This window comes from Zootermopsis nevadensis, unplaced genomic scaffold (genome assembly GCF_977971745.1).
Source record: "Zootermopsis nevadensis isolate Lab colony 2312 unplaced genomic scaffold, Znev_1.0 Znev_ptg000045l, whole genome shotgun sequence".
NCBI lineage: Eukaryota > Metazoa > Arthropoda > Insecta > Blattodea > Termopsidae > Zootermopsis > Zootermopsis nevadensis.
Window position 1 is genome coordinate 1,483,736 of NW_028259177.1, and position 26,316 is coordinate 1,510,051.

Consider the following 26,316-nt stretch of genomic DNA (forward strand, 5'->3'; position numbering starts at 1 on the left):
ATGGTCCTGAAATATATGGCCAAACTTTGGGAGCCTGTTCCATTAATTCTAAGGATGAATGAAGGTCATATAGACATTGGTCCAGAAATGCTTCCTATCCGAGTTATAGCCCTTCAAATCTGTGCATCAGAGAAAGTGTTCAACTTTTCCTTGCAGCAGAAGATAGGGACGTAAATGGAAGGGGAATACAATGAGAGGAAATAAAATCCAAATCCAAAATTATCCCAGTTGTCCCATCTGGAGCAAAAGCACATGGAACACAAAGCAATGGCAGTGTTGCTTTACTGTGGGTTTCTATGTGTCGGAAACTGGACCAAGAGAAACTTACCCTCAAATGGCAGACAGCAGTATGGGGGAGAAAAATTGGTCTAACCTATCTTTGTGAGCATGTATGGCAGGAACAAAGATATCTCCAGTTGCTTGTGAGGGAAGAGAAACGTTTACACGATGCATTCAGATTTTAAGGTAAACACATTAATAATATCAAAATATGTTTCAAAATAAGAATCCAATGATAGCTGAAAATATAAATACAGTGATATTCCTTCACAATGAAAGAAATCTTGCAGAATAATTGCTCGAGCAATGGTTTCCAGTGGTGACATAAATTCTCCTGAACTATGTCTAATTTATTTCATTGCTGTAAGTGGGTTCTTAAGAAAGATATGTTTTATCAAATAACATGCACTGCATAGTGCAACTGGGATTTATGTTAGGCCAAAAAGGGATAAAGGGATTTTAAAACCTGGTACTGTACAGATTAATAGAAGATTCTTCAATGGAAAAACACACAAACACACATTCCTAATACTGTTGCAATAAAGAAGCACTTTCATTATTCCAGTACAGTTTGTTTCACGAAAAGCCCAGATTAAGAATAAACACAACTTTTGAAAAGTCATTTCAAGATCCTTCAATTCGTACGAAAATTAACTTCTGAACAGCATCACCAAATTAAACTAAATCAGTAGATTGAAATTTGCATATTCTCTTTGGAGTGACTTCATTATCATAACACACAAATGTGAGAATAACGCCAAAGATATAAAAGACTAAAGAAACAACTTTCTTTAACACATCATATTTCTAATTCTGTGGAAATAAAACAAATTACTATTTTTAAGTGTACGGACTGGCCACCATCTTCCCCTTAATGGTCCCGGACAAAAACAGAGATACAGGCTGTTGAAGATGGTGACGGATCATTTACGGATTTAAATTCTGCTAAACGCTTCTCTGCATTCCACCTCATATCAAAATGTCAATGTATGCTCTGTTCATTTAATTATATTAAAATATAAGGTAACAAAGTCATGTTATTGAAATCCAAAAGTGAAACTTAAAAACGATGTTCTTAAAGAGCAAGGACGCTAGAGGTTCTTACATATTCTCGTCCTGCCCTTAAACAAACAGTAACATAAGGCTTTCATATCATTTACATGCAAAAGGAAATAATTAGAATAATGGCTGGTGTCAAAAGGAGGGTATCTTGTAGAAAATTGTCTCGTAAATTTAATATACTTCCACTTGCAAGTGAATTTATACTCTGCTTGCTATTATTTGTGGTGGAAAACTTGGATAAATTTAAAAGAAATACAGATGCACATAATTTAAATACAAGACGTAAACATGACCTATATGTGCCAAATGCAAACTTTGCTAAATATCAGAAAGGAGTGTACTATACAGGTATCAAGTTGTTTAATAATCTTCCACCAACAATTAAAAGTCTAAATTATGATATAAAGGTATTCAAGCCTGCATTGAAAGATTACCTCTTCACTCAATCCTTCTATTCTGTAGATGATTTCATCTCTGCTGAAAATGTTTAAGCTTTATATCCATAATCTACGTATATGTAAAGCAAGTTTTGTATTTATATTTAAAACTCAGAGGTTTATGTATATTAATTTGTAAAATTATTTTTCATACTTGTATTGCAGAATCTAAAATTTATGTACACTGACATGTGAAATACGTTCTTGTACTTGTGTTTAAAGTTCTGAAGTGTATGTTTATTATATGAAATGACATGTTCTACATCGTTTGGTTGAGTCCTAAGAAGGATCTATGGAATGTAAATAAAATCAACTCTACAAAATAAAGATTTAGTATGGTGCAAAATTACTCATCTTCGTTGCATTACAATCTGGAGAATAAAAATTACACAGAAACCTCTTTTGCCCATTTTGGAAAGAAAAACTGTCCAAGGTCTGACACAATAAACCAATTTCATCTTCACACACTGGCAACTACACCGACTGCCTTTCACAGAATCCAGAGGTTCAATACCATGATCACATGAGCATGCCACTGGAACCCGTCTTGAACCCAATGAATGGGTTCTACATCCTCGTACATTACAATGATAAAAACAGAAATGTTCCAGTCTGAGGCCAGAGAAAGGAACCAACTACAGACTCTTGACTTGGATCACACCAGGGATGTCAAGCTCACATACTCAAGTCATGGCCTTGCAGGTGGTTATCAATATTTCAGAGGACCACAACAACTCCAACTTCAGATCTGTACCCAGAAGATGGTGGTGATACATCTCTCTGAGATGTTGGTAAAACGTAAAAGAGTACAAGACTTCACAATCCATTAGACCACAATTCACATTTTAGCCACTGTGAAAACCTAAGATCTCACATATTCTAATTTTAAGCAGGTGTGTTAACACTGTTGTTTTAATGTGAACGACACACAAATTTTGTGCTAAGGGACACAGTCACGCACAGACGTCCACGAACATGGTCCTCGAGGATTTCACCATTATCCACACACATGTACTAACACTCCTTTTTTTTCAGACTGCACTTTGGCACTTTAAATATTCTTTGTAAAGGCAGAAATGTCATATGTGGAAGAAGAGAAAAGAGTCTGGATGAAACACTGGTTACAGGACTGTGCAAAAAAGTCACTTTAATTTATTTAAAAAATTATAGCAGCATTTCTTAAAGTGTGGTATGTGTGTCACATGTGGGACACAAAATGATTTCAAAGGGTACATGCCAAACAGTAATTATAAAAAACTGTTCCAGAGTTCTGCCTGCTGTCAGATGAACTTTGAATTTCAAGAAACTACTAATAAATTGGTTAATACTCATAAAGGTCATAGGTTTCTGTACATTTTTTTTGCTTACCTCATGGCCACTTGAGAGTTAACTGACTCTGATACATAACTTGGACACGTCTGCAAAATACTTCTGTGAGTGTGTCACTTCTTGTAAGCCTCGTCTACACCTTACAACTGAAGTGACAAAGAATTTATTATGGCCTTGCAGTTGGCTACAAAGTTTATCAGCTTGTATAGGTAAATTATGTTTGAAATCCATTTTCACATTCAAGAAAATGTCAAAAAGTGTCTTCATAAGGTAGTTAAAACAAACACCTTTGTTGGTCGCCGTAATATAAAACAACAGACTATAACATGTTAAACCTGACACAAACGGCTAGTTGGTTTTCGTACTGTTACTGTTAAGGTGGCGACTGACAGCATGCTACAATACCACTAGCGTTGAATAGCGCCACTATCCAATCAGTGACAGCTGCGTAAGTGACGTCATGTGTGTGATCATTTTTTTTCAGAGCTCCTTGCCATTTGTTGTGTTGGTATTAAAAGTCATAGCTGTTTGTAGGTTGGTATTGAATGTGATTTGTAGGTTATGTGTGGTTCTTGCAGATTGATTTCCATTGCAAATCGCATTTGTGGAGTGACTTTTTTGTACGATATATATTATACATGCTGTATATTTGAAAGACTATTTCCTTCGAGGTATTTAAGCATGATGTAACTCAAACATCATATTCCTTTCAAAATTACGTATTAACATTATAATTACTACTGAAGATCATTCATAAATAAATATACAGGCTAGGCGAAGAAAAGATTACTCACACCCAGTTTGGATTTTGAAATGCACTGGGAACAAGGGAGGCACTATTTTTGATCCAAGTATTATTTCTGAGCTGCAGGGATGTCAACTGTGATGTAGATGACTACCAAAATACTTCGATAGAATTCGACACGATAGGATGGTGGAAGTCCTGATACTGATAGAAAAGATTTGCGTGTTATTGTTAACCTCTGTTGGAACCAAACCGCTAACATCAAGGTGGAAGGTGTCAGTTCAGAAGACATAAGAATAAGGCATGGTGTTCGGCACGGATGCAATCTATCTCCAATTCTATTCAATCTCTTTTTGGAACACATATTCGAAGAAGCATTGGAAAATGTAAACGTTGAAGTCGTTGTGAATGGAGAGCGATTAAATAACATTCGGTACGCGGACGATACTGTAGTGTTCGCCGACTCTCTTTAAGGTCTCCAAGAATTGATGGATCGTATTGTGAAGGCCAGTACTAACCACGGCTTAGATCTTAACATCCAAAAAACGAAGCTCATGATTATCAGTAAAAATGCTGTATTACCCGGTCAGCTGGTAGTTAATAATACAAAAATGGAAAGAGTATCGAAATATACATACTTGGGCAGCACAATTAATGACCAGTGGAATCACTCCTTGGAAATAAAGTGCTGTATCGAAAAAGCCAGAGCCACTTTCAGCAAAATGGGATCAATGTTCAGGAGTCGAGACTTAAACTTAAACACCAAGTTAAGACTACTCAGATGTTATATTCTCTCTGTGTTTTTATATGGCGCTGAATCATGGACGTTGACCGACGCTTCTTCAAAAAAGTTGGAGGCCTTCGAAATGTGGTTGTACCGACGTATTCTCAGAATTTTCTGAATTGACCGTGTAAGCAACAAAAAAGTTCTCGAGAAACTCTGCAAAGACGTCGAGGTTGTTAACAAGATAAAAAGAGAAAGTTGGAATATTTTGGTGATATCATGAGAAATTGTGAAGGATACGGGCTGCTTCAGCTGATAATCCAGGGAAAAGTATTCGGAAAGAGGGGACCTGGCAGGCCAAGAATCTCCTGGCTTCAGAACCTAAAAACTTGGTTCTCGATGTAAACTGGAGGGCTGTTTCAAGTAGCAGCCAATAAAGCTAAAATTGCTATGCTGATCGGCAACATCCGGAACGGATGGGCACTTTAAGAAGAAGCATAATAAACTCTTCTTGGGCTATCAGCAGTGTAAGTTGGTTTAATGAATAAAGCACCAATGATTGGAGAATCAGGGTACCCTGAGGGTGAAGACAAGGAATATTCTTGAAACGCTGGGGTTTTCTTCATTAAGCCACCTTACACGGGTGGTAGCTTGAGAATAATTTATTATACCATGCCATTCAATTGCATGATTAAAACTGTGCCATCATTTTTTCTGTTAGTGTAACCCTACAAGAACCATTTCCTTGTGAATCCACACTTCTATACAAAGGTCTGAATACAAAACAAAATGCAATCGGACTCTGATGATGATATATGTAAAATTATTATTTTGCACTTTGTTTATCATCAAATTAAAAAGTAATAAAACTACAACATTTTGAAGTCTGGATTTTACTTCTGTCTTCTGGTATGAAAGGGGAAGAGGGCAGAAATCCTATCTGTTGGCCCCCTAGTGGAGCTAGCCTCAGACCTGGTATATCCTCTTCTCCTTCTTTACACGGAGATGGAAGCAAAATTCAGCTCCCAAAATATTGTAGTTTTATTATTTTATGAATCAGATAATAGACAAAGTGCAGCATCACCAACAACCTTCAGACTCTTATCAGATTTTATGTTTTGCATTCTAACCGTTGGATAGCCATGTGGATTCACAAGGAAAACGGTTCTTGTAACTTAAATTAACAAGATATGAAATTTAATGCAGGTGTAAGAAAAGACTGACCTGAATGAATGATACATACCTCAGTCACTCATCAGTTTAGCCACAGCCAATTGCTCTGTCTGGCCTGACACACCTACACACCCAGAGCACACGTCTGCTTCAACTGCTAACACAACACCGAATGCACGAGCCATGATGGACAAGATGACAATGACAGGGCCTGTGGTAAGCCATCCTGTGACATATAGACAATATATTTGTATTTCAGTACTTTAATTTTCCATTATATTTCAAAAGTTTACGGTCCTCAGTCCTTTTGGTGATTTACACATCAGCTACGTGATATCCGAGGTCTTCACATCAATTAGAGATCTGGTGGTGGTCTTCTGGACTACAACAACGTGTAGTCTTATAGGTGGTTACTACCATTTCAAAGGTACATACTGCCTCCATCTTCACATTCCTAGAAAACAATGGCAACGTGACTGCATAGTGTCATAAACCAGAAGACCACAATCTGTATATGTAATCTGACTCCTAATGTTACCACATTTTCTCAAATACCCCATGCATTTCCTTCCAAGAGTGTGAAAATAAAGCCAAACTTTGGATATAAGGCTTATTTGTAAGAAATTTGGCAACATAATTCATTAACATACCCAGAAGCCAAGCCAAGCACAACTTCATTGTACACAGGTACTTTCCCCATATGACGGAAGAATCAGAAATATAAATCAAGTTGTCATCCCTGGAGAAATGGACATGCATGCTGCATCTATACATAAGCCATTTGAAGCTGCAATGAAAGACAAAACAAGCGATGGTAGAATTTTTGAAAGCATTCATTCACACCAACAACTAAAATCTAGTGGCTCAACACTTAACAGTTTTGCACGTTGATAAAAAGTGAACGGGCATTCATGCTGCCTGTGTTAACTTGAAAAAGAGTTTTAAGAAGTTGATGGCACAGAGGACGACCACTCATGTGACAGCAATCCTGACCATGTCAAATCAGCTGATGATGGCAGCAGTGGAGAACAGTAATTATAAGTATACTTCTTAAGGACTGTTTGAGTAGCAAAACATTAACATACACCACTTTCTTCTTTCAGGATAAATGCAGGTATGTGAAATGGATAGGGGTATTGACCTCAGTGATCTGGCTAGTAGTTGTGCCACCAGTCCACTAAAACTGGAGGAATATGAGATGCTTTCTCTTCTCCATTCCGCACAAGCTTTACTGTTTGCTTGGACGTGGCTTTATGAATTATGCAACTTAACTGCTACATCATTTGATCATGTTTTCATGCACTAGAGGATCAGAGTTTCCAGGCTTCGCATTCATTTGTGCCTCGCAATCAAGGAAACTTAGAGAATTTGCCCTTTAAACATGGGTAGACTGTGTGGTCCTCACCAAAAAATATCTCAGTTGAGCTGTGTACTGTGCAAGTACTTTTCCTTTCTTGTAATGACAGTAAATTAGTCCCTTTGTTTTAAGAATATTATTTTTGGCATCCTAAAACCCTTTGTTACTAACAGTCAGTTTTTGGAAACTAGATAGAAATGCTATTGCATGTTTTTTTAGAAAAACTATTGTCAAGAAGAACATTCTTGGAGAAACTAAAAACATTGAAATATGGGAGACACTGCCAACCTACATACAACCCAAAGAGTGAATATAAGGAAAACAAAATGTACACTGGGAACCTTTGTTTTGCAATATTATTTTTACCAATGGTTAACAGCTTGCAACAATCTGAGAAAAACTGATTTGCTGGCAATGCTTGATGTTTCAAAAAAGTTGAAATGTTTTGAATTTCAGGGGCCCTTTAACAACCATATGACTTACGTGCTTCACGAAAATAAAAGAAAAACATGAATCTTTGGCAAAAACATTTACAGTACACGCTGGTCATTCTTTATTTAAGCCACCAAAGAAATTATGAGCTTCTGGAGATCCAACTTACATTTAGTAGTTCAGAATATAATAAAAGAGTTTGTAAAAACTGAGAAAAATTTTGAAATGGGTGACACGACTTGCCAGATCAAGAACTGCCATTGAGAGGTCAAGAATAATCTGAGTTGCCCCTTGACAGAAGTAATTGTACAGAATCTTTCGAACTGCTAGAACATTATGATCCTCTGCTGAATAAGCATTAAAAGCTTCAAAACTTCCAATTAATAATTTACAATAACAGTTGCGCCCTCAGGAACAAACATCTGGCGAGACAACACATCCAGGTGATGTGTTGCAAGTGCCTTGGGTCCTGCGGAAGCTGTGAAGTCTGCCTCGCAACACTTGTAATAATGCCCAGATGTTTCTTTCAGTATCAAAACAGGTTGCGAAATATTTTCAACAGTCACTCTTACTTATGTTCTTGTGGTACACCCTATGTCCTGGTAAATGAGTCATGGCAGAATAAGGATTTCATTAGCATTGGAACACAAAACTCAGTCTCTCAGAAGGAAACAACCTTTCTACTTATTGGCTATTAATCAATGGTTAGGAATTTCAATTCTTTACAGAGTATTATGCAAACAGACCAAGAGTGATGGTACTCAGCTATTTACTGACCACCTCTCCAATTGGTAAATTCTGAAGAAAAATATTTATATTACATCCTCCAATAAAATTCTTATACTATACAGAATTTTTCTACACAAACTTAACTTCCTTCTGCCTCTTTATAGTGACCCATTTTAGGTCTACACAACCTACACACAGTAACTGTCCTTTAACCTTCTTCCATCACTGAATATTTGTCTCATAGATGCTGTGCTCTCCACAGTTATTAGTCTCCAACATACTTATTAAAGATTAAAACCAGCATCACAAGCAGTTCATTTGTAAGAAATTTGCATATCTGGAGTTTCTTTTGCTTCCATGCAAGCAAAAGAAACTCTTTCATGATTATGTCGTGTGATTTATTAACTTCTGTTTAATAGGCAAAATTATTATAAGCATTTAAAAGTCGGCTATCCCCAACGCTACCAGCTGGATGACCAGAGTTAAATTTGCAGCACCAGTAGAGATTTTTATCTTTGTCACCAAATAAATTATGTCTCTGATGCCCACTCAGCCTCCCAACCAATGGGTAAACAGTAAATTAAAGTTTGTCCCACTATACGCCATGTAGGCGTTTGGGGGGAGAGGCGGTATAGCTCCTCTCTTCCTTGACCTCAGCACTAGATGGGGGTGAGTGGTCAGCATCACGCCCCGGCCGGCTTTACCCCCGGGAAAGGACCACGGTACCCATTGTAGAGGAGGCTGGGTGGACCCCAGAGGCGGTCTGGACGCAGAGGCTAGAGGAAACATCCTCTGCCACCGTCGGGGATCGAACCCCGGTCGTCCAGCCCGTAGCTAGTCACTATACTGACTGAGCTATCCCGGCTCATCCCAACCAATGGGTAATCAGGCTCTTTTCCTTAGAGACTGAGACCTTAACCTGGCCATTCGCCTCCACATAGTGTGTGGAGCTACACTTAGTCAAAGATCAATCTTCCCAGAAATGGTCAGAGTGTTATGCATTTATTTGTTAGCCATTCATTTCTGAATGAAAATATAAGTAAAATGAAAAAGCCCCACACTCAAGTAAAAGCAGTGACCAGATACACAAGGTTGTCCAAAACAATAAAACATATTTAGCGAAATCCAAAAATATGGCTACCTTTTGTGGGATCTTGTAAACACAGTAATGAATCATAAGGTTAAAAAAGTGGGGAAATTTTTGACTAGCTGAGTGTAACATTAGCTTCTCAAAAATTACTCTTCTCCATGAAGACAGCTACAATTCAGTCTTGGTATTTCTAAGGTAACAACAAGAGTGATACAACATGAAGCTGATGACATAACATTCACAGATTTGTTCTCCTGCCTATTTGGTTAATTTTATATCATTTCTTCTCGAGTACGTACAGAATCAGAATCATAGACACATAATCTTTGCTTACTGTGCTTTTAAGGTAATATGTAAACAGAATCTGACTACTGACAAGATTCTGTTTGAAGATTTCTGTCTTCTGGGTTATTGCGCTGATGACGGAGGCAGTATGACCTCTGAAACGTTGGTTAACATCGACCAGACTACACAGCGCAACAACCCAGAAGACAGAAATCTTCATACCCTGATGATGGAGGCAGTATGACCTCTGAAACGTTGGTTAACATCAACCAGACTACACAGCGCAACAACCCAGAAGACGAAAATCTTCATACTCTGATGACGGAGGCAGTATGACCTCTGAAACGTTGGTTAACATCAACCAGACTACACAGCGCAACAACCCAGAAGGCGAAAATCTTCATACTCTGATGACGGAGGCAGTATGACCTCTGAAACGTTGGTTAACATCAACCAGACTACACAGCGCAACAACCCAGAAGACGAAAATCTTCATACTCTGATGACGGAGGCAGTATGACCTCTGAAACGTTGGTTAACATCTACCAGACTACACAGCGCAACAACCCAGAAGACAAAAATCTTCATACCCTGATGATGGAGGCAGTATGACCTCTGAAACGTTGGTAAACATCTACCAGACTACACAGAGCAACAACCCAGAAGACGAAAATCTTCATACCCTGATGATGGAGGCAGTATGACCTCTGAAACGTTGGTTAACATCAACCAGACTACACAGCGCAACAACCCAGAAGACGAAAATCTTCATACTCTGATGACGGAGGCAGTATGACCTCTGAAACGTTGGTAAACATCTACCAGACTACACAGCGCAACAACCCAGAAGACGAAAATCTTCATACCCTGATGATGGAGGCAGTATGACCTCTGAAACGTTGGTTAACATCAACCAGACTACACAGCGCAACAACCCAGAAGGCGAAAATCTTCATACTCTGATGACGGAGGCAGTATGACCTCTGAAACGTTGGTTAACATCAACCAGACTACACAGCGCAACAACCCAGAAGACGAAAATCTTCATACTCTGATGACGGAGGCAGTATGACCTCTGAAACGTTGGTTAACATCTACCAGACTACACAGCGCAACAACCCAGAAGACAAAAATCTTCATACCCTGATGATGGAGGCAGTATGACCTCTGAAACGTTGGTAAACATCTACCAGACTACACAGAGCAACAACCCAGAAGACGAAAATCTTCATACCCTGATGATGGAGGCAGTATGACCTCTGAAACGTTGGTTAACATCAACCAGACTACACAGCGCAACAACCCAGAAGACGAAAATCTTCATACTCTGATGACGGAGGCAGTATGACCTCTGAAACGTTGGTAAACATCTACCAGACTACACAGCGCAACAACCCAGAAGACGAAAATCTTCATACCCTGATGATGGAGGCAGTATGACCTCTGAAACGTTGGTTAACATCAACCAGACTACACAGCGCAACAACCCAGAAGACGAAAATCTTCATACTCTGATGACGGAGGCAGTATGACCTCTGAAACGTTGGTAAACATCTAACAGACTACACAGCACAATAACCCAGAAGACAGAAATCTTCATACTCTGATGACGGAGGCAGTATGACCTCTGAAACGTTGGTAAACATCTAACAGACTACACAGCGCAATAACCCAGAAGACAGAAATCTTCATACTCTGATGATGGAGGCAGTATGACCTCTGAAACGTTGGTAAACATCTAACAGACTACACAGCGCAATAACCCAGAAGACAGAAATCTTCATACTCACCGCTGTGAGAACCTCAAGTCTTACAAGATTCTGTTTATATTAATAATAGATCAACTTAGTCTGATGCATTAGATTATTCAAAATATGCTAATTTCTTTGGAAGCTTTCAAGTCACATATATATTAGTGCTCGCACATATGAGAAACAGAGTTAACACATGCTTATAAATTTATTCCTAATACTCTTAATTGTACCAAATTCTTTCTCAGATCTTTCCTTTCATTTAGAAGCAGCACTCTGAATGCAGAAATAATTACATAATCATCTTACACTTCAGCATAACTGTTCTTGGTTTTAACTGACAGCCATGCGTTAGTTATTCTCTGGTTTAACCGATATGATATTTCAAAATGTGAAAAATTTCAGCACTCACCACAGCCAGGTTAAATATGGCATCAACTTGTCCCAGCTTGTTTGCATCTGACAGTAGAGCTCTTACACCACTCTTCATGGTAACGTCAGCCAGAGAGATGACTACTCTTACACCACAGCTGCGCCATATCCTGACACGCAAACTCTGGTAACCAGTCTTGATGCCTTTACGAGATGTCAGCACCAGTTTACGAGCGCCTCGTAACACAAGCCAGTCAGCCAGCTCCAGACCAAAGCCTCCCAAGCCACCTGTAAGTGGCAACACTGTCCCATGTCACATACCTACATGTTTATTTTTTTAATTAAAATTATTATATAACTAATAAATAGTATAACAGTTATAACGCATCCAAATATTATTAGAAAGGTGACGGGTTTGAAGTTTACGTAGTTCAATTAGTCACAGAACTCATCTTGGACCTAAAGAAAAACAATACCCAACAACATCTATTTGGATACCAATAGGGTTTTGAATAATATGGGGGATAACCCAGAAACCCAAAACCATAAATGTAGAAAAACCAAATTACTTGGATAGTTCAACAGGATAAGGTTTCCCCTAACCTATCAAAGAACGTGTAGGATTCTCACTACAGGATCCAATAAAAAACCATTCATGAACTGTCTGTAATAGATAACATTTTAACAGGCTAAAATGTCTAGATATGAAACAATTAAAGACCAATGCAAAAATCAAAAGACAGCAACCTGATGAATCAAGTATATGTGAACAGGTAGTACAATTCTTCAACATAAACCCACACTCTCTAGTAGCCTGGAAATACAAGAACCTACTCAAGATTGGAAAGAGTTTTGTAAGAAACTGAATTTGTGATTACAATATACCCTCATTATGACGGTCACAGCAACTCATTGAAGATCATAACTTCTTGGCTCAAATTATCTCCTAGAGCACGTAGTTAAGCTATGGATAACCTGTTCAGGGGCATTCTGTATATAATAATCTGTACCATATTAAACATAATTTTTCTGTAATGGAATGTTTTGGAAGGAGAAAAAGGTATGGAATATTTAAAAGAGAATACGAAAGACAGCATGGGATAACAATAATAAAAAAGTAATTTCAACGAGCCTTTTCACACTAATATTCTCTTAGTATCATGTCCATGTCTCTGTCTGCCTAAATAGATTTTCAACCAAGTGATAAATTTTCATGTAACTTGGTATGAACATCAAGCAACTAAGGCCACTCCCACTTTAGTAATGTATTAATTAATTTTCTTACCCTCAGTAATACTAACATAGCAGCAGTGACATAGTGCATGTGACGAGGCTATAATTTTACACATATTATTGTGAAATCCACCACTATATCTGCCAGCATCATACAGTACTATATTCTACTGCATTTGGTAACAAAAGAAAAAGAATTGGGACAATCACTCCTACATCTTTGGTATGTTTTATTCTTATTTCTATTTTATTGATACTTTCTAACTATAATTCATATATTTTTGCATTTTATTCTCTAAATTCTTTTATAAATTCTTTCAAATTCTTTAGTGTTTCTTTCAATCTTTTACTTACAGGCCGATATGTACATCTAATAAAATTTAAGGAAAAACAACACCTTCGCCCAAATATGGAAAAACAAACGTAATGAAACATCACCAAAAAAACTACAGAAATCATAATTGAGTTTTAAGTTCTTAGATATATTTTACACCTGATGATGGTTTTATAAAAACCGAAACATGTTGTGTAAATGTTCCGAAATATAAATCGATCAATCGATATGGAACATCGATGATATTTTATTATCTTAATTATAAGAAATTTTAAATATTGTGATAAGACGGACTAAAATAAAATAAATAAAAGAAAAATAATGTGAAGAAAATATCAATAAAACTGTGGCAAGCATCTTCTTATTTAGTTCTGCCTTCAGTTCCAGTTGGGTTATCAGAAATCCAAAATTCTTGGACTTCTACACATTTTCAAAAAATTGCAAGGAAACATTATAAGATTGTATTATTACATTTTGCCCACGACCAATTTCAATATATTTTAATCTTTCACAAATTACCCACAGACTGATACTTTTACTGCACTGAAGAATAATTTCTCTGCCATTGTCATAATATGAGCCAAACTCTCTATATTTTAACAATTTTATTTATGGACGTTTCTACACACAATTTATTTTTTATATTTTAATGTTAGGAAATTAAATGAAAAAACTCATTACCTGCAATGACATAGGTGTTACTGTGATTACAGAAGTACTGTGGATAGGCCTGCATGAGTCGTGGTACAGACACAGTAACTTTTTTATCCTCCTCTGGTCGAATATGCACCAAAACTTTGTCTATATGTTTCTAATCTGCAATATAATTATGTACCTCATATTCCTACACAATTTTTATACAACTATATAACTCAACCCTGTGCTTACCAAATTTATCAAAATGAGGTATTAACCTTTCTTACATGGGAACAAGGTATTTAAATGTTTACACTACAGTGCTGATTCACCATTATAAGGAGAAGACAATTATATTTTGTTGAGAGTAGTTTTACACCATTTCCCACTAGTTTATCTAAAATCTGCAGGTCACTTTCTTGTTGAGAACTTCTGACAGTGGTCTGGTCTACCACATACCCTCTTATCATCCCACTCCCTTTTGCAAACACATGATTCAGCAAACTAGAAATACCTGAGAGAAGTATTATTTATTTCAGCATTTCTTTAATATTCCTTCAGGTGCCTCTACCTCAGAGAAGACCTTGGATGCATGATAATATAATGACTATTTGAATAGAACCTTCTTGGTAACAATAACCTTCATAACTACCTAACTAGATGGCTTACCAAACTTGAAGGTTCATCACCGAATTAACCAAAGCCCTGTCCTGGGCCAACAAAATCCAGTCTCCTTCAAATCCTATCTCCCATAGATCCCGCCTGAGATTATCCACCCATCTACGTCTAGGTCTCCCCAGCGGTCTCTTCCCCTCACGCTTCCCAAATAGTGGACCCAACCAACCAGATGGCTTACGGAACTCGAAGGTTCATCACCGAATTAACCAAAGCCCTCCACAGACCCTGTCCTGGGCCAACAAAATCCAGTCTCCTTCAACTCCTATCTCCCACAGATCCTGCATGACATTATCCTCCCATCTATGTCTAGGTCTCCCCAGCAGTCTCTTCCCCTCAGGCTTCCCAAATAGTGGACCCAACCAACCAGATGGCTTACGGAACCCGAAGGTTCATCACCGAATTAACCAAAGCCCTCCACCGGACCCTGTCCTGGGCCAACAAAATCCAGTCTCCTTCAACTCCTATCTCCCACAGATCCTCCCATCTATGTCTAGGTCTCCCCAGCAGGCTTCCCAACCAATGTCTGGTGCACGCTACATGCCCTGCCCATCTCATTCTTCTTGACTTAATAACAATAACCTTCATAGGGTTAATAATTAAAAATAACTTTCAGCGGGGAAGAACAACCAAATTCTGTACGGGGCAGTGAACAAGACTGCAGTGTCATACCTGCTATACCGTGGCTGAAAACAAATGGTAATTTAGCATTGTGCTATCGTGACACATTTCCAGTCAGAATGTACTTAACATGATGCACAGCTTATAAATGTTAAATACATTAATTGCACTTTATCTGTTTTCTGAGGTATGTTTCCAAAGTTGGCTCTGCTCTCATATTCAGCTAATAGGTTACCAGTATGCAGGAAGATTTTTATCAATTTTCCATTTTAAGGTTGGTAGTTGTGATGATTAGGGATGGAACGCAGACCTTCTGAATACCAGGTTAGTATGTCAACCACTAGATAATTAATGTTAAATTTTAAAAAAATAAAAAAGAAACATAAAGGATTCTATCAGTGGAACGACAGCTAGTCAGTCTCCTGAAGGTGGGGTAAAGCCAAGTTCCAGAACATTATGTATAACAAATAAATATCAGACAAGTGACAACGTCCAACATAATAATAGTACAACTGAATCTACTGTTGTCACATAACTTTAAAAAACTATGAGACTAATAAAATCTGTTATAATATTAATAATAAGAAATAGAAATAACATCGATGATCAAGCAATCACAGCAAAATTAGAAACTGCCTTACAGACAGCAACTTAAGAAGAAGGGATTACTATCTTGAAGTTTCAGCAAAAGAAACAATTTTAATGAATGTGCAAGGAAGAAAACATATAGGAATAAGCAGTCACAGAGAATCAATGAACAGAATAAGCCAATGAATGTAACTGCTTTTGATACTTGATATCAATTTTTTATAAAAATTGCTACAGAGAGGAAATTACACAATATTCTCTGAAGTTCTTCCATCATCTCCATCATGACAACTGTACCTGAAAGCTCGTTCCACTTCAGTGTCTGAAAGAACAGTCCTGGATAGTGGTCGTACTGCCCCTGTCGCTATGCCTTCAGATACACAGTCATGCACCTTATTCTTAAACTCAATGGATCCAGAGACCACTTTGGATAACATGACTCCATGGAAGCTTGTCCTCTTTAGGAACACCTCCATGCCTACATGTTGGATTCACTCACAGATAATTTATGTCACAAAGACCAGCAACACTATACAACATATGTTATATAAAACTATAGTTCCTTTTACTAGCATCTTTGCCATAATAAGCAATTCCTAATAGCCTACAATATTGTTCCATAGCTTTCTGCAATGACTGGAATTTCAAACCTTTTATGGTTTGCGACCTTTAAAATGTTGTGGGCAGGGACAGTACGTTAAGATAAGTATGAAATTACTTATGGTATTACTTTTCACAGTAATTACCAAATGTATGCACAATATGAGCAGTGTGCATGTGTAACTACAAAATAAATAGTGCCTTGAATTCTGCTTCTCCTTTGATCTGCACAAACCAAGCAGTAACAAGCTGAGCATCTTACTCCTTTCAAATTTTTATGAGTCAAGAAACTTTATCGAATGATTTTTGTGCCATGATGCAGAAACGAACTGTCATTTTCTCCTGCCCAACTATAACATTTCTTTGGATGATTCACACGTCAACTGGCAATACCACTCTTTGCTGTGACACTTTTGTTTCGTATCCAGTACGCACCATTCAGCATGGTGTGCATTGGTGGTTAGCAGGATTCACGACCCATCAGTACATGGGTTCGATCGGGACCGCGACATTTAACACCCCTGCTGTGACCCCCTTTTGTGAGATGATGATGATGAAAGTGGAGTAATTGTTGGGATGCCACGGAGAAACCGGGGAAGCCCCCGGAGGAAAACTCCGTGTTGCCTAGACCACGGCCTTGCCCAACACAAGTTATAAATTCGAACCCGAGACCCCAGGATTACAAGGCCAGCGTTCTAACCGCTAGACCACCGTGGCGGTGCTGTGACACTAATAACTCTACTATAAGCAATGTAATGAGAATTAAATTTCTGTGTCTTTTGTTGTGGTCTTCATGGCAACTTGTCAACAGTGAACTGAGGGCAGTTCAAAAGATTACAGTCATGTCATGGAAGAAGGAAACAAAAGTTTCTTCTGTGATGCACATGTTTACATGATCTTCTCTGGCTGTGACTGAACTCAGTACACTAATGGCATAATGAAGCATGTACCGGCACTTATCCTTGGCCTTTTAACAAACATTGCAGTGAAGGAATATGGAAACATTTTTATATTATGTTTTGTATCATGAGCATTACACCCCTCCTCCCTTGGTGATGCGATTCATGGCCTCCAGCACGTGTAACCTGTCTACCTCACCTGATGTTCAAGCAACTTTGGCCAGTGTTTGGAGTGTAACAAAACATTCTGAAGGCTGATGTTACGAGGTGGGGATTTACTGTAGCTTCTTCAAAGATTACAAGTTCCCTGAACATGAATAGGACTGCCAAGTTCAAGTGTCTCATGTATGGACTAAGCAATGATTGTTCAACATGGCAAGAGTGTGCAGTTATCAACAGACATTAAGAGAGCGGAATAACACTTTATTATGACATGAGAAGTGTAACGAATAGAGAACAACTATTTTAAGCATTTTTATATCAGTAGCTTCAAGAACAGTAAAGAGTAAATCATTATCAATTGTTTTGGAGTACTTAACAAATCCATAAGCTATAATGAATCCATGTGAAATCAGTAAAATTTTTACAATACCAATAGTGTTGTTCTTCTGAAGATTAAATGTTCCAATCTCAAGGAACTGTCCTCGATGGGCAAGACAGCGTACAGAGGCCTGCAGCTTTTCCTCAGTGAGGGAGTTGAAAATAAGGTCCACACCTCTACCATTTGTCTCTGACATGATGAGTTGCTCAAAAGAGGTGTCTCGAGAGCTGCCAATATTGCGGTCCGTCAACTGGGAAAGAAGATTATATGCACACGTGTTTGACAATTTGTATACATTAAAAGCAAGAGAACTACCTTCAAATTACAATACATTATCAAAAGGGAGCATAAGATGACTTTACACATCCATTGTGAAAACACTCTAGGAATCTTACCTTCAAGGCCAAGTCCTTTCAATACCTGTTATGGTTGCATGTCTTAAAAGCGTATTATTTTACTTTTCATTTTCTGTCACTGTTCTCTAACCAGTGTTATAAATAGGGAAACCTGGAGGAAGAAAAATTTCCATTTCTGAATTTACATTCTGGACAGTAACGAATATTATGTATTCTATAAGGAACATACATCCATTTATAACTTGCAGGTCTAGACAAAAAGTTCTGCACTTTCTTTAACAGTGATGTAACAGATTCTCCTTGCTGAACAGTCTCAACATCATACCAATGCAAATCCCTATAACACATGTGGTAAGTTAAAAACATTCCAGAATACTTCAAACAGTGTACTGTGCCTGGGTCAAAGGCATGGATCCTGTACTATCTCAATGCATGAATGAGAATATTAATTATGGTAAAAATATAATTTATGATTCTAGCCACAGTACCAGTACTCAGTTCTTTGGTACTAGACATTCTTGATCATCTCTCATATGTACAAAGAAAAACAGTATTTTGCCCAACACAGAGAAAACCAAAATGTCCCACAATCTTCTCATGTTGAGGCCCAAATTTCCCCCCATACTAAACACCAAAAATTCAGATTAGATATTTGGAACTTATGACAGCTGCTGCCACGTCATGCATCACTGAGAACCCCCAGAGTCCACCCAGGCCAAAAACAAAAATTCACAACCAAGAAACCAGACACAAATTATGAATGTTCCTGGTGGAGGTATGGGAACATAATCTAACAGGACAAGCTGACAGCTGCCCCACAATCAGAAAGAATAAAATAAAGAATATAAATAGGAAAATAGCACACATGTTCAGTCCTCCAGCAGATGGCTGAGACAGTAACGCTGTCATGTGAGAAATTCCATAACAGAGCACATACTTCATTATTTGAAAGGGAACTCATTTGTTGCATTGTGACTAGAAATGTTTTGGCACTGACAGGCTTTCGTAGAAGGTGATTATGTGTATGCACAACTGTTTGGTCATGATGTTGCCACAAGCAGGCAATGCAGAAAGCTGAGCGGGGATGGGGAGCAGTATTTGAGTTCTGTGACAGTATGTTTCACATCGAAACTTCGATTTTTAATGAAATTCACACATAACACTCAGAATCTGTAAAATAATTCAATTTATCATGGCGGAAAATCTCCCCTATGTGTGCATGAGATAGGAAATAGGCTGTTGAAATACCTGTGGAAACTGTTTCTTCATGAATGCCCGTTTCTCCTGCGTGCCAACAGTAGTGAACACTGTACAACCTGCGTGCAGACAGATGTTGATGGCTGCCTGGCCTACACCCCCGCTCCCTAAGTGGACCAGCACAGACTCACCCTTTCTCATGTGACCGATCATCTCAAGTGCATAGTAAGCCTGTTCACAATAAAGCAAAGCAAAGAGTTTTTATTTTTATGTTAAATTCTCTTTAGGTATAAAGGTGGCTCTGTTCTGGGTTGTTGCACTGTGTAGTTTGGTAGAGGTCTGCTGGTGTTTCGGAGGTGCATGTTTCCTGATGGTGGTGGCACCAGCCACCTCTGAAAGATCACAACTTTTATGAGCCTATACAGTAAAAGAACTCAGAAGATGAAGATTGCTGTCTTTTGGGTTGTTGCTCCCTGTAGTCTGATAGATTTCCACCAACATTTCAGAGGTCATACTGCCTGTCATCAGGGCAATGAATGTTAATCGCAGTATGACTTCTGAACCGTTGGTGGAAATCTACCAGAGTACATAGCGTAACAACCCAGAAGATAGCCACTGCCATTTATACCTGAAATCTCATTTTCTTTAGGGGACTGGCCCTTGCCCAAGTACCATGTCATAAAGATAAATACAAGGTGTGAATGTTAAGATTCACAGTTTCTTGATCTCAAGATCACTAGTAGACCTGGGGGCATGATGAATCTCTTTTAAACTTACATGGGCTGGAAAACTTTACAAAAAAAAAAAAAAAAAAAATCTGTTTTTTCAAACTTGTTAAATAGTTATACATACATCATACAGCTTTAATATGTTCCATTGATCCATAAGTTAGTGAGATGACAGTAGACATAATAAACCATGGATATTAAAAAAACACAATTCACAATTTATACATTGTTAAATAATTATCAATTATTTGCACTGACTGGAAATTCTTTTTAGATAACAAAATACATAATAATTCTGTTAATAACAATTGGAAAGTGTGTGTTGATGCACACATTAAACTGAATTTTGAGTGGATTCCATCTGACTTCACCATATCCAGTTATACATATTAATATATGAAAGTAGTCAATATTATGTATTAGAAACAAAAGAACTTCAATTTATGTCAATAACTTGATCTATACTAATTTGTTCAATTACAGCACATTCTCTGTACTACATAAAGTGGAATTTAATTTATGCAGGTGCTACTTATATACCCTGCAGATTAATGGTAGAACTTTTAGAAACCCTCAATTACTGATAGCAGATATCCATAATGATTTAAGTGTTGCCCATTATATCTTCTTCAGTAATATGCATCAGTGATGTTTTACAGTAACTTGCAGTAGACAGATTGTGACCATATTTTATTACTGTGTTGCTTTCCTTGCTGGCCTACTACCACTGAACAAGGTTGCATTCTTTAGCTGAAAGATATTTGTCTTAGTGATCAGCAGCAGAATAAGAAGACTCTAAGCTACAGTTTATTAGAGGTTGTAACGTTACATTTCATACTGCACTTAATTTAGAGATCAATAAATAGCACTGTTTTAGACATCATACTTAATTTAGAATTTTGTGGTACAGCATACGTTAGCCTTTCATATTTAGTTTAGATTTATTTCGGTGCAAATAAACCCTTCGTATCTTATTTTGTCGTCTGTTACAAGAAAGACATTCAAAAGTAAGCATGTTGCTTTGACAACAAAATAGTAATACAGAAGCTAGTTGAAAGAAATTTCCACCAAAAATACAGCAGTTACATATGGCACGGGAGAAACAAATTTCTGCGAATAAAGAAATGAAACAATAACTGTTCTACCTATCATTATTCAAACAACAACTTTTTTAATTTGTTATAGATGAAACCACAGAAAGATAATGTGGATAGTTTTCCTTTGTCTAGATCTGGAATATATGGAGCTCTTTATTTAAGCTACCTGAACATATTCACACTGTTAGACACAAGGCCATGTGTTAGGAATAAAGTAACAAAAATGGAATTGACAAAATATGTAGTATATGCAGGAACTAATAAAAAATACATACAGAAATTTAGTTGGAAATAATAGTCACAACAGATATGCAGGCACAGAACTGACTATAACATTACAACAGAAATCAGAGACATAAATTTCAAATGGAGAGCCCAGAGGTGTCCTGTAACTTTGGCTTATTATCAAATCTGAAATGATATAGTGTACACTAAAAAATGTGTCAGATAAATTCAACATTAATTGAAGCCACTTTGTAGTTTTGATATAAGATTCTGAATGCTTAAGAGTAAATGTCCTAATATTTATTTAACTTCATCACTCACTGTTGCATAGGCTACAGGCACAGTTGCTGCATCCTCAAGAGTCCAGTGCTCAGGCACATTCCACAGCAAGTTCTGGTCTGCCAGCACCATCGATGCCAGGGCTACAGAAGTGAACATGCCCATAACTCGTTGCCCATTCTGGTCACGTCCATAGAACTCTAGCCCTTCAACACAAAAATTCTTTAGTAACAAATTCCAAGTTTTCCTGAAATACAAAAAGCTGTGATGTAATATATAAAACAAACTATTACATTATGTGACGTGGAGACATATATACGTGTGTGTGTGTGTGTGTGTCCCTCAGAATTTCATGTTGATTGTGCAATTTCTCACAAGGGCACAGGACGTTCTTTAATAGTGAATGGAGAAACCAGCATATAGACACAGAGGACAGCGTAGATTTTGAAAGCTGACAAGAGAACTGATGAGCAGTAGACTATTATTTAACTACATAATAATTACTATTGGTTGGTTGGTGATCATTTCCTGTTAAGAGATTTTGGGCTCTATGAGATAATATTATAGCCATGGATATGTTGTTAAGGTCGTCCTACTATGTGCATGTACACAGTGAGGCACAGTTGTTACAACTTAGATATAAAATCATGTTTAAGACTGTACTACATTAAATCATACTACAATCTTAGTTACGCAAAGATACATAGTGATTTTTTTTGTTAAAAAACATTAAATTTAAATTTTCATACATTGATTTGTAAAAGAATAAAGAAAATGTGTTTTTAAGTATGACTTTAGATTTTTTCGCCATTCTTGATGGGAAATTTCCTAGTATTTGTAATCAACTATAATTCATCTTCAGAAATAACAAATTTAAACCTACATGCCCTTTTTTTTTTTTTTTGCTATCCAACTGGATCAGAATACGTGAAAGTGGGTGGTTCTTATGAACACAATAACCAACCTTAAGGTTCCTTATATACAGGGTAAATTCTTGGCCACATTAGCAGTTTTCAAATTCTTAAGATAGCTTATAACGCTATGAAGTTAGTTAATTCGACAACCTAACTTTCATTTACTCTCTGATATACTTCTTGTTCATGAAGTTGAACAATCACCAAAGCAAAGATTACAATAGGTGCATACTGCCCCAAACAAAGTACATCAGTGTGTGAAGGGCACGGCACTTCACAGTACGGTCAGCTCATTAATTAACTATTTAGTTAAGACTGAGGTTCTCATAGCAGTAAAATTATTAATGCTGATGAATTCTTTATGGACTTGTAGGCAGACATCAACATTTCAGAAACACATACTGCCTCCACCTTCAGGGCTTCAACCTACAAGTCCACATGGTGTTACTTTCCAGGAGATCAGCATCGATACAGTTGTTTAATTAATTAGTTGACTACAAACACAATACCAGGCTATATCAATGTGGAAGCAGAGTATGTATGAGATTTGAGATTCTTATTGTAGCGATGACGTCAACTGTGGTTTTTAGGTTGTGATGCTGTGAAACCTTGTAAATGGTTACCTATGTTTCAGAGAAAGTATTACCCCAGTCTTCAGGGTCTTCTGTTCTTCAACACTTAAATTAAAATATTATTTTAAAACAAGAGTGCACGGTGTAGCAACAGGAGCAGTCACAGTCAAAGGCAGAATAGTTTTCTTAGCATCGTCTAGATTCATATATCACGTCTGTTCTCACCAGATCCACCCGATGCCTGGAAGGTTTCTCAGTCAGCCTTCCTGTTGCTGTCGTCACATCCTTAAAGTTAAGTGCAGAGTAATAAATATGCACCAGTTCTTCATTTGGTTCCAACTGAATGCTGAAACATTCCACATGTTAACAAAAATCTGACTGCCTACATTCACGTGACTTGTTAACCTATCAGCTGATATTATTCTGCAGTAATACAAATCAACTCAGTACCACAAAAGTGGTTTTTAAGCAATGGAATTCCTTCAGGTTTCAATGAAACAGAATCCAATTCAAAGTCTGTCAAGTAAACTGATGGTTTAAAAGTAAGACACTGGTCTACTGAGAAAAAAACACAAGGTTCAAAGATGGTTATTTGAACGTAGATAATTCTGTATGATTTCGCAGTTCCTACATACTACTGATAAAGAGATAACTTTTAAAATGGAAATACTGTAAAGATGGAGAATTAGTGTGTATTTGATCAGTTTAGTAGATATCACATGAAGATTCTGCTAGGAGACTTCAATGCCAAAATTTGTCAGGAGGATAAGTTCAAACCAACTATAGGAAGTGAGAGTTTACATGAATTTAGTAATGACACTGAGGTGAGATTAGTGAACTTTGCCACATCCAAAAATCTGATTGTCAATAGCACAACATTCTCACATCTTTATATCCATAAGCACACTTGGATGTCCCCTGATGGGATCACCCATAAATTAATTGATCACGTTTTGATCGATCAGAGGAAACAAAAATCGTATAGGGGAGCGGACTGTGACACTGACCATTATTTAATGATAGCAAACAGGCGGGGAAGATATACAGGATTGAGAAATTCGGGGTCAAAAGACTGAGTGATGTAGAAACTAAGCAAGAGTATCATTTAAAATTTCTGCAATCCCAGAGAACGTTGAAGATAATACAGAGAACGGGGAAGTAGGTGTCAATAATATACAGGAATTCAACTACACAGTAAATTATTTACTCAAATTAGGAAACTAAAATAAAAAATGTAGTGTTTTCAAGAGGGAGCATATTTGTTGAAGATCTATTTATTGCTACACATACTTTCAGGATGCTATATCAAGTGGAGCTGCTACTACTATCCCATATTGTTACTGTTAATTATAGGAAACTGGGGTGGCCTCAACTGACATAACATTATTATTGAATTTTGTCAGATTAGTTGCCTGATTCAAAAGTTTAAAAGTGTTAGGAATGGACATATAAAGACAGCATAATAATGTGATTTTTTTCTTAAGAAAGTAAAGCAAGCTCACTTGGCATTAAATTTTAAGTACATTTATTCTGGTCCCTCATCACTATAATGGAACTTTAAAGTAATCACATTACTGTGTACAAGAGTTGATCAGCACCTGTCAGGGTCCAGATTTCCCTCCAGCCACCTGAAGCTGGAGAAATCTCCTCGGGTCATTATGCTGACATAGGCATGTGGCACAGTAACAGTGCACAGCTGTCTAGTGACAGGTGTCGGTATGACCCCCACTTTCCATCACTGTATACATTCATAACAAGATCTTTAACCCGTCGACGTGGTAGTTTAAATACCCCGCATATACTGCTGTCGTGCTGTTCCTGCGGTAGTATTTTTTAAATGCCCGTTTAAATTTTGCTGTAAAATACTCTTTTTTTCATAACTTTTGAATTATATGAGATATAATTATGAATTTCTCACTGAAATCCTCTTAAAAGATGGTTTTATAATCTTACCTTATAAGATGAGATGTGTGAGCAGTGGAAGCAAGTCGATTAGAAGTTTAGTTTCATAAAAAAACGGAGTGTACAACAGCCGGTTCTTTGAATAGTAAGATCTAAGTGTAGGCTTTTGCACAATGCCCATCAACATAAATAGAGCCAAAAGAACGTAAATTTCGCCCACTGTAACATCTTGCCACTTCCTAATCCTAGAGCGAAATGTGAGAGGATTGGCACTTTTTGATATTTCTTGCTGAGCATATCTGTTGGTTTGAACAGCAATGTGCTGCACAAGTGCTATATCAAAAATATTTTCGAATAAACTCACGACATCTAGTTCAGCAGTGTCGAACTGGGGACCACATACATTACAAAATGCTTCTCGTGAAGCAGGAAATGAGTCTATATTTTCCCACAAAAACTTGTTGGAAACCACACCTGCATGTACGATGTCGTCCTGTCGACCACGTCTACCATTATCACAATCACTATCGCTAAACACGACAGTTCCCGGTGTCACAAACTGTGTATAATCAATGTCAAATACACTATCATCGTCCAAACTATATTCACTTATACTATCATCTTCTAAAACTTCATTTAAAACTTGTATTTCTTCAAGCTCCGTCAAGGGTCGACTTGTCGAAGAGAAAGCCATTGTAAACTACCAGGTCAGGCGTTTATTTTTAGACTCTCCCTTGCAGGTCATTGGAATGTAACCCTGTTGCCACATGTATACACATAGAGCTTTATTTCCACAACAGGCGAGAACAAACCTCATCGCGCTGGCGTTATTTATTCCATACTTATGGGCGTTTTAAATTAGGCTTTGAGGCTCGCGTGTTTATACGTAAATCCACAAGAACTTTAATTTAAATGCCCGCGTGTGTACACGTAAAACCACGTCTGAGGGTTAATGGGCGTGCTGATGTATCCAGAATAAAATAACACCTGAAAATATATACAAAATGTTTCAGAGATCTCATACTGAAATATACCTTCTGCTTGTTCACTTATATATTTAAGTTTCCTTGGCTTACGAGTTCACAATACCTCAGATTGGAAGAAACACATTGAGTATATTATTATTCCCAAATTAAGCTCTGCGTGCCTTGCCA

General features: G+C 37.5%; 2 protein-coding genes across 11 annotated transcripts in view; both read right to left on the bottom strand.

The window, feature by feature from the left end:
* The window catches only part of LOC147871610 (fatty acid synthase-like), a 32,185-nt gene that overhangs the window by 3,384 nt on the left and 2,485 nt on the right, over positions 1–26,316 (bottom strand). For 5 of the 10 annotated variants that reach the window (XM_087360606.1, XM_087360608.1, XM_087360607.1 and 2 more), the window contains exons 3-8: positions 25,214–26,149; positions 23,486–23,606; positions 21,817–21,980; positions 19,497–19,676; positions 17,944–18,142; positions 11,806–12,053 (exon numbers count right to left, since the gene is read on the bottom strand). In XM_087360606.1, coding sequence (XP_087216732.1) covers positions 11,806–12,053; positions 17,944–18,142; positions 19,497–19,676; positions 21,817–21,939 — 750 coding nt within the window. In that variant the 5' untranslated portion in view covers positions 21,940–21,980; positions 23,486–23,606; positions 25,214–26,149. The other 5 variants (XM_087360605.1, XM_087360612.1, XM_087360610.1 and 2 more) reach the window with 5 other exon arrangements.
* Positions 12,053–16,432, bottom strand: LOC147871611 (fatty acid synthase-like). The gene is made up of 2 exons (XM_087360659.1): positions 16,150–16,432; positions 12,053–14,148 (listed from the first exon to the last, which is right to left on the bottom strand). Exons 1-2 carry the CDS (start codon positions 16,326–16,328, stop codon positions 14,097–14,099), a joined length of 231 nt encoding a protein of 76 aa, XP_087216785.1. The 5' UTR covers positions 16,329–16,432; the 3' UTR covers positions 12,053–14,096.

Excerpts from the sequence above, each read along its gene's own strand:
- LOC147871611 (XM_087360659.1), bottom strand. The coding sequence starts at position 16,328 with ATGGAGGTGTTCCTAAAGAGGACAAGCTTCCATGGAGTCATGTTATCC. Across the intron at positions 14,149-16,149 it reads GAAGTGGAACGAGCTTTCAG|ATTAGAAACATATAGACAAA; the intron begins GTACAGTTGTCA and ends ATTATATTGCAG.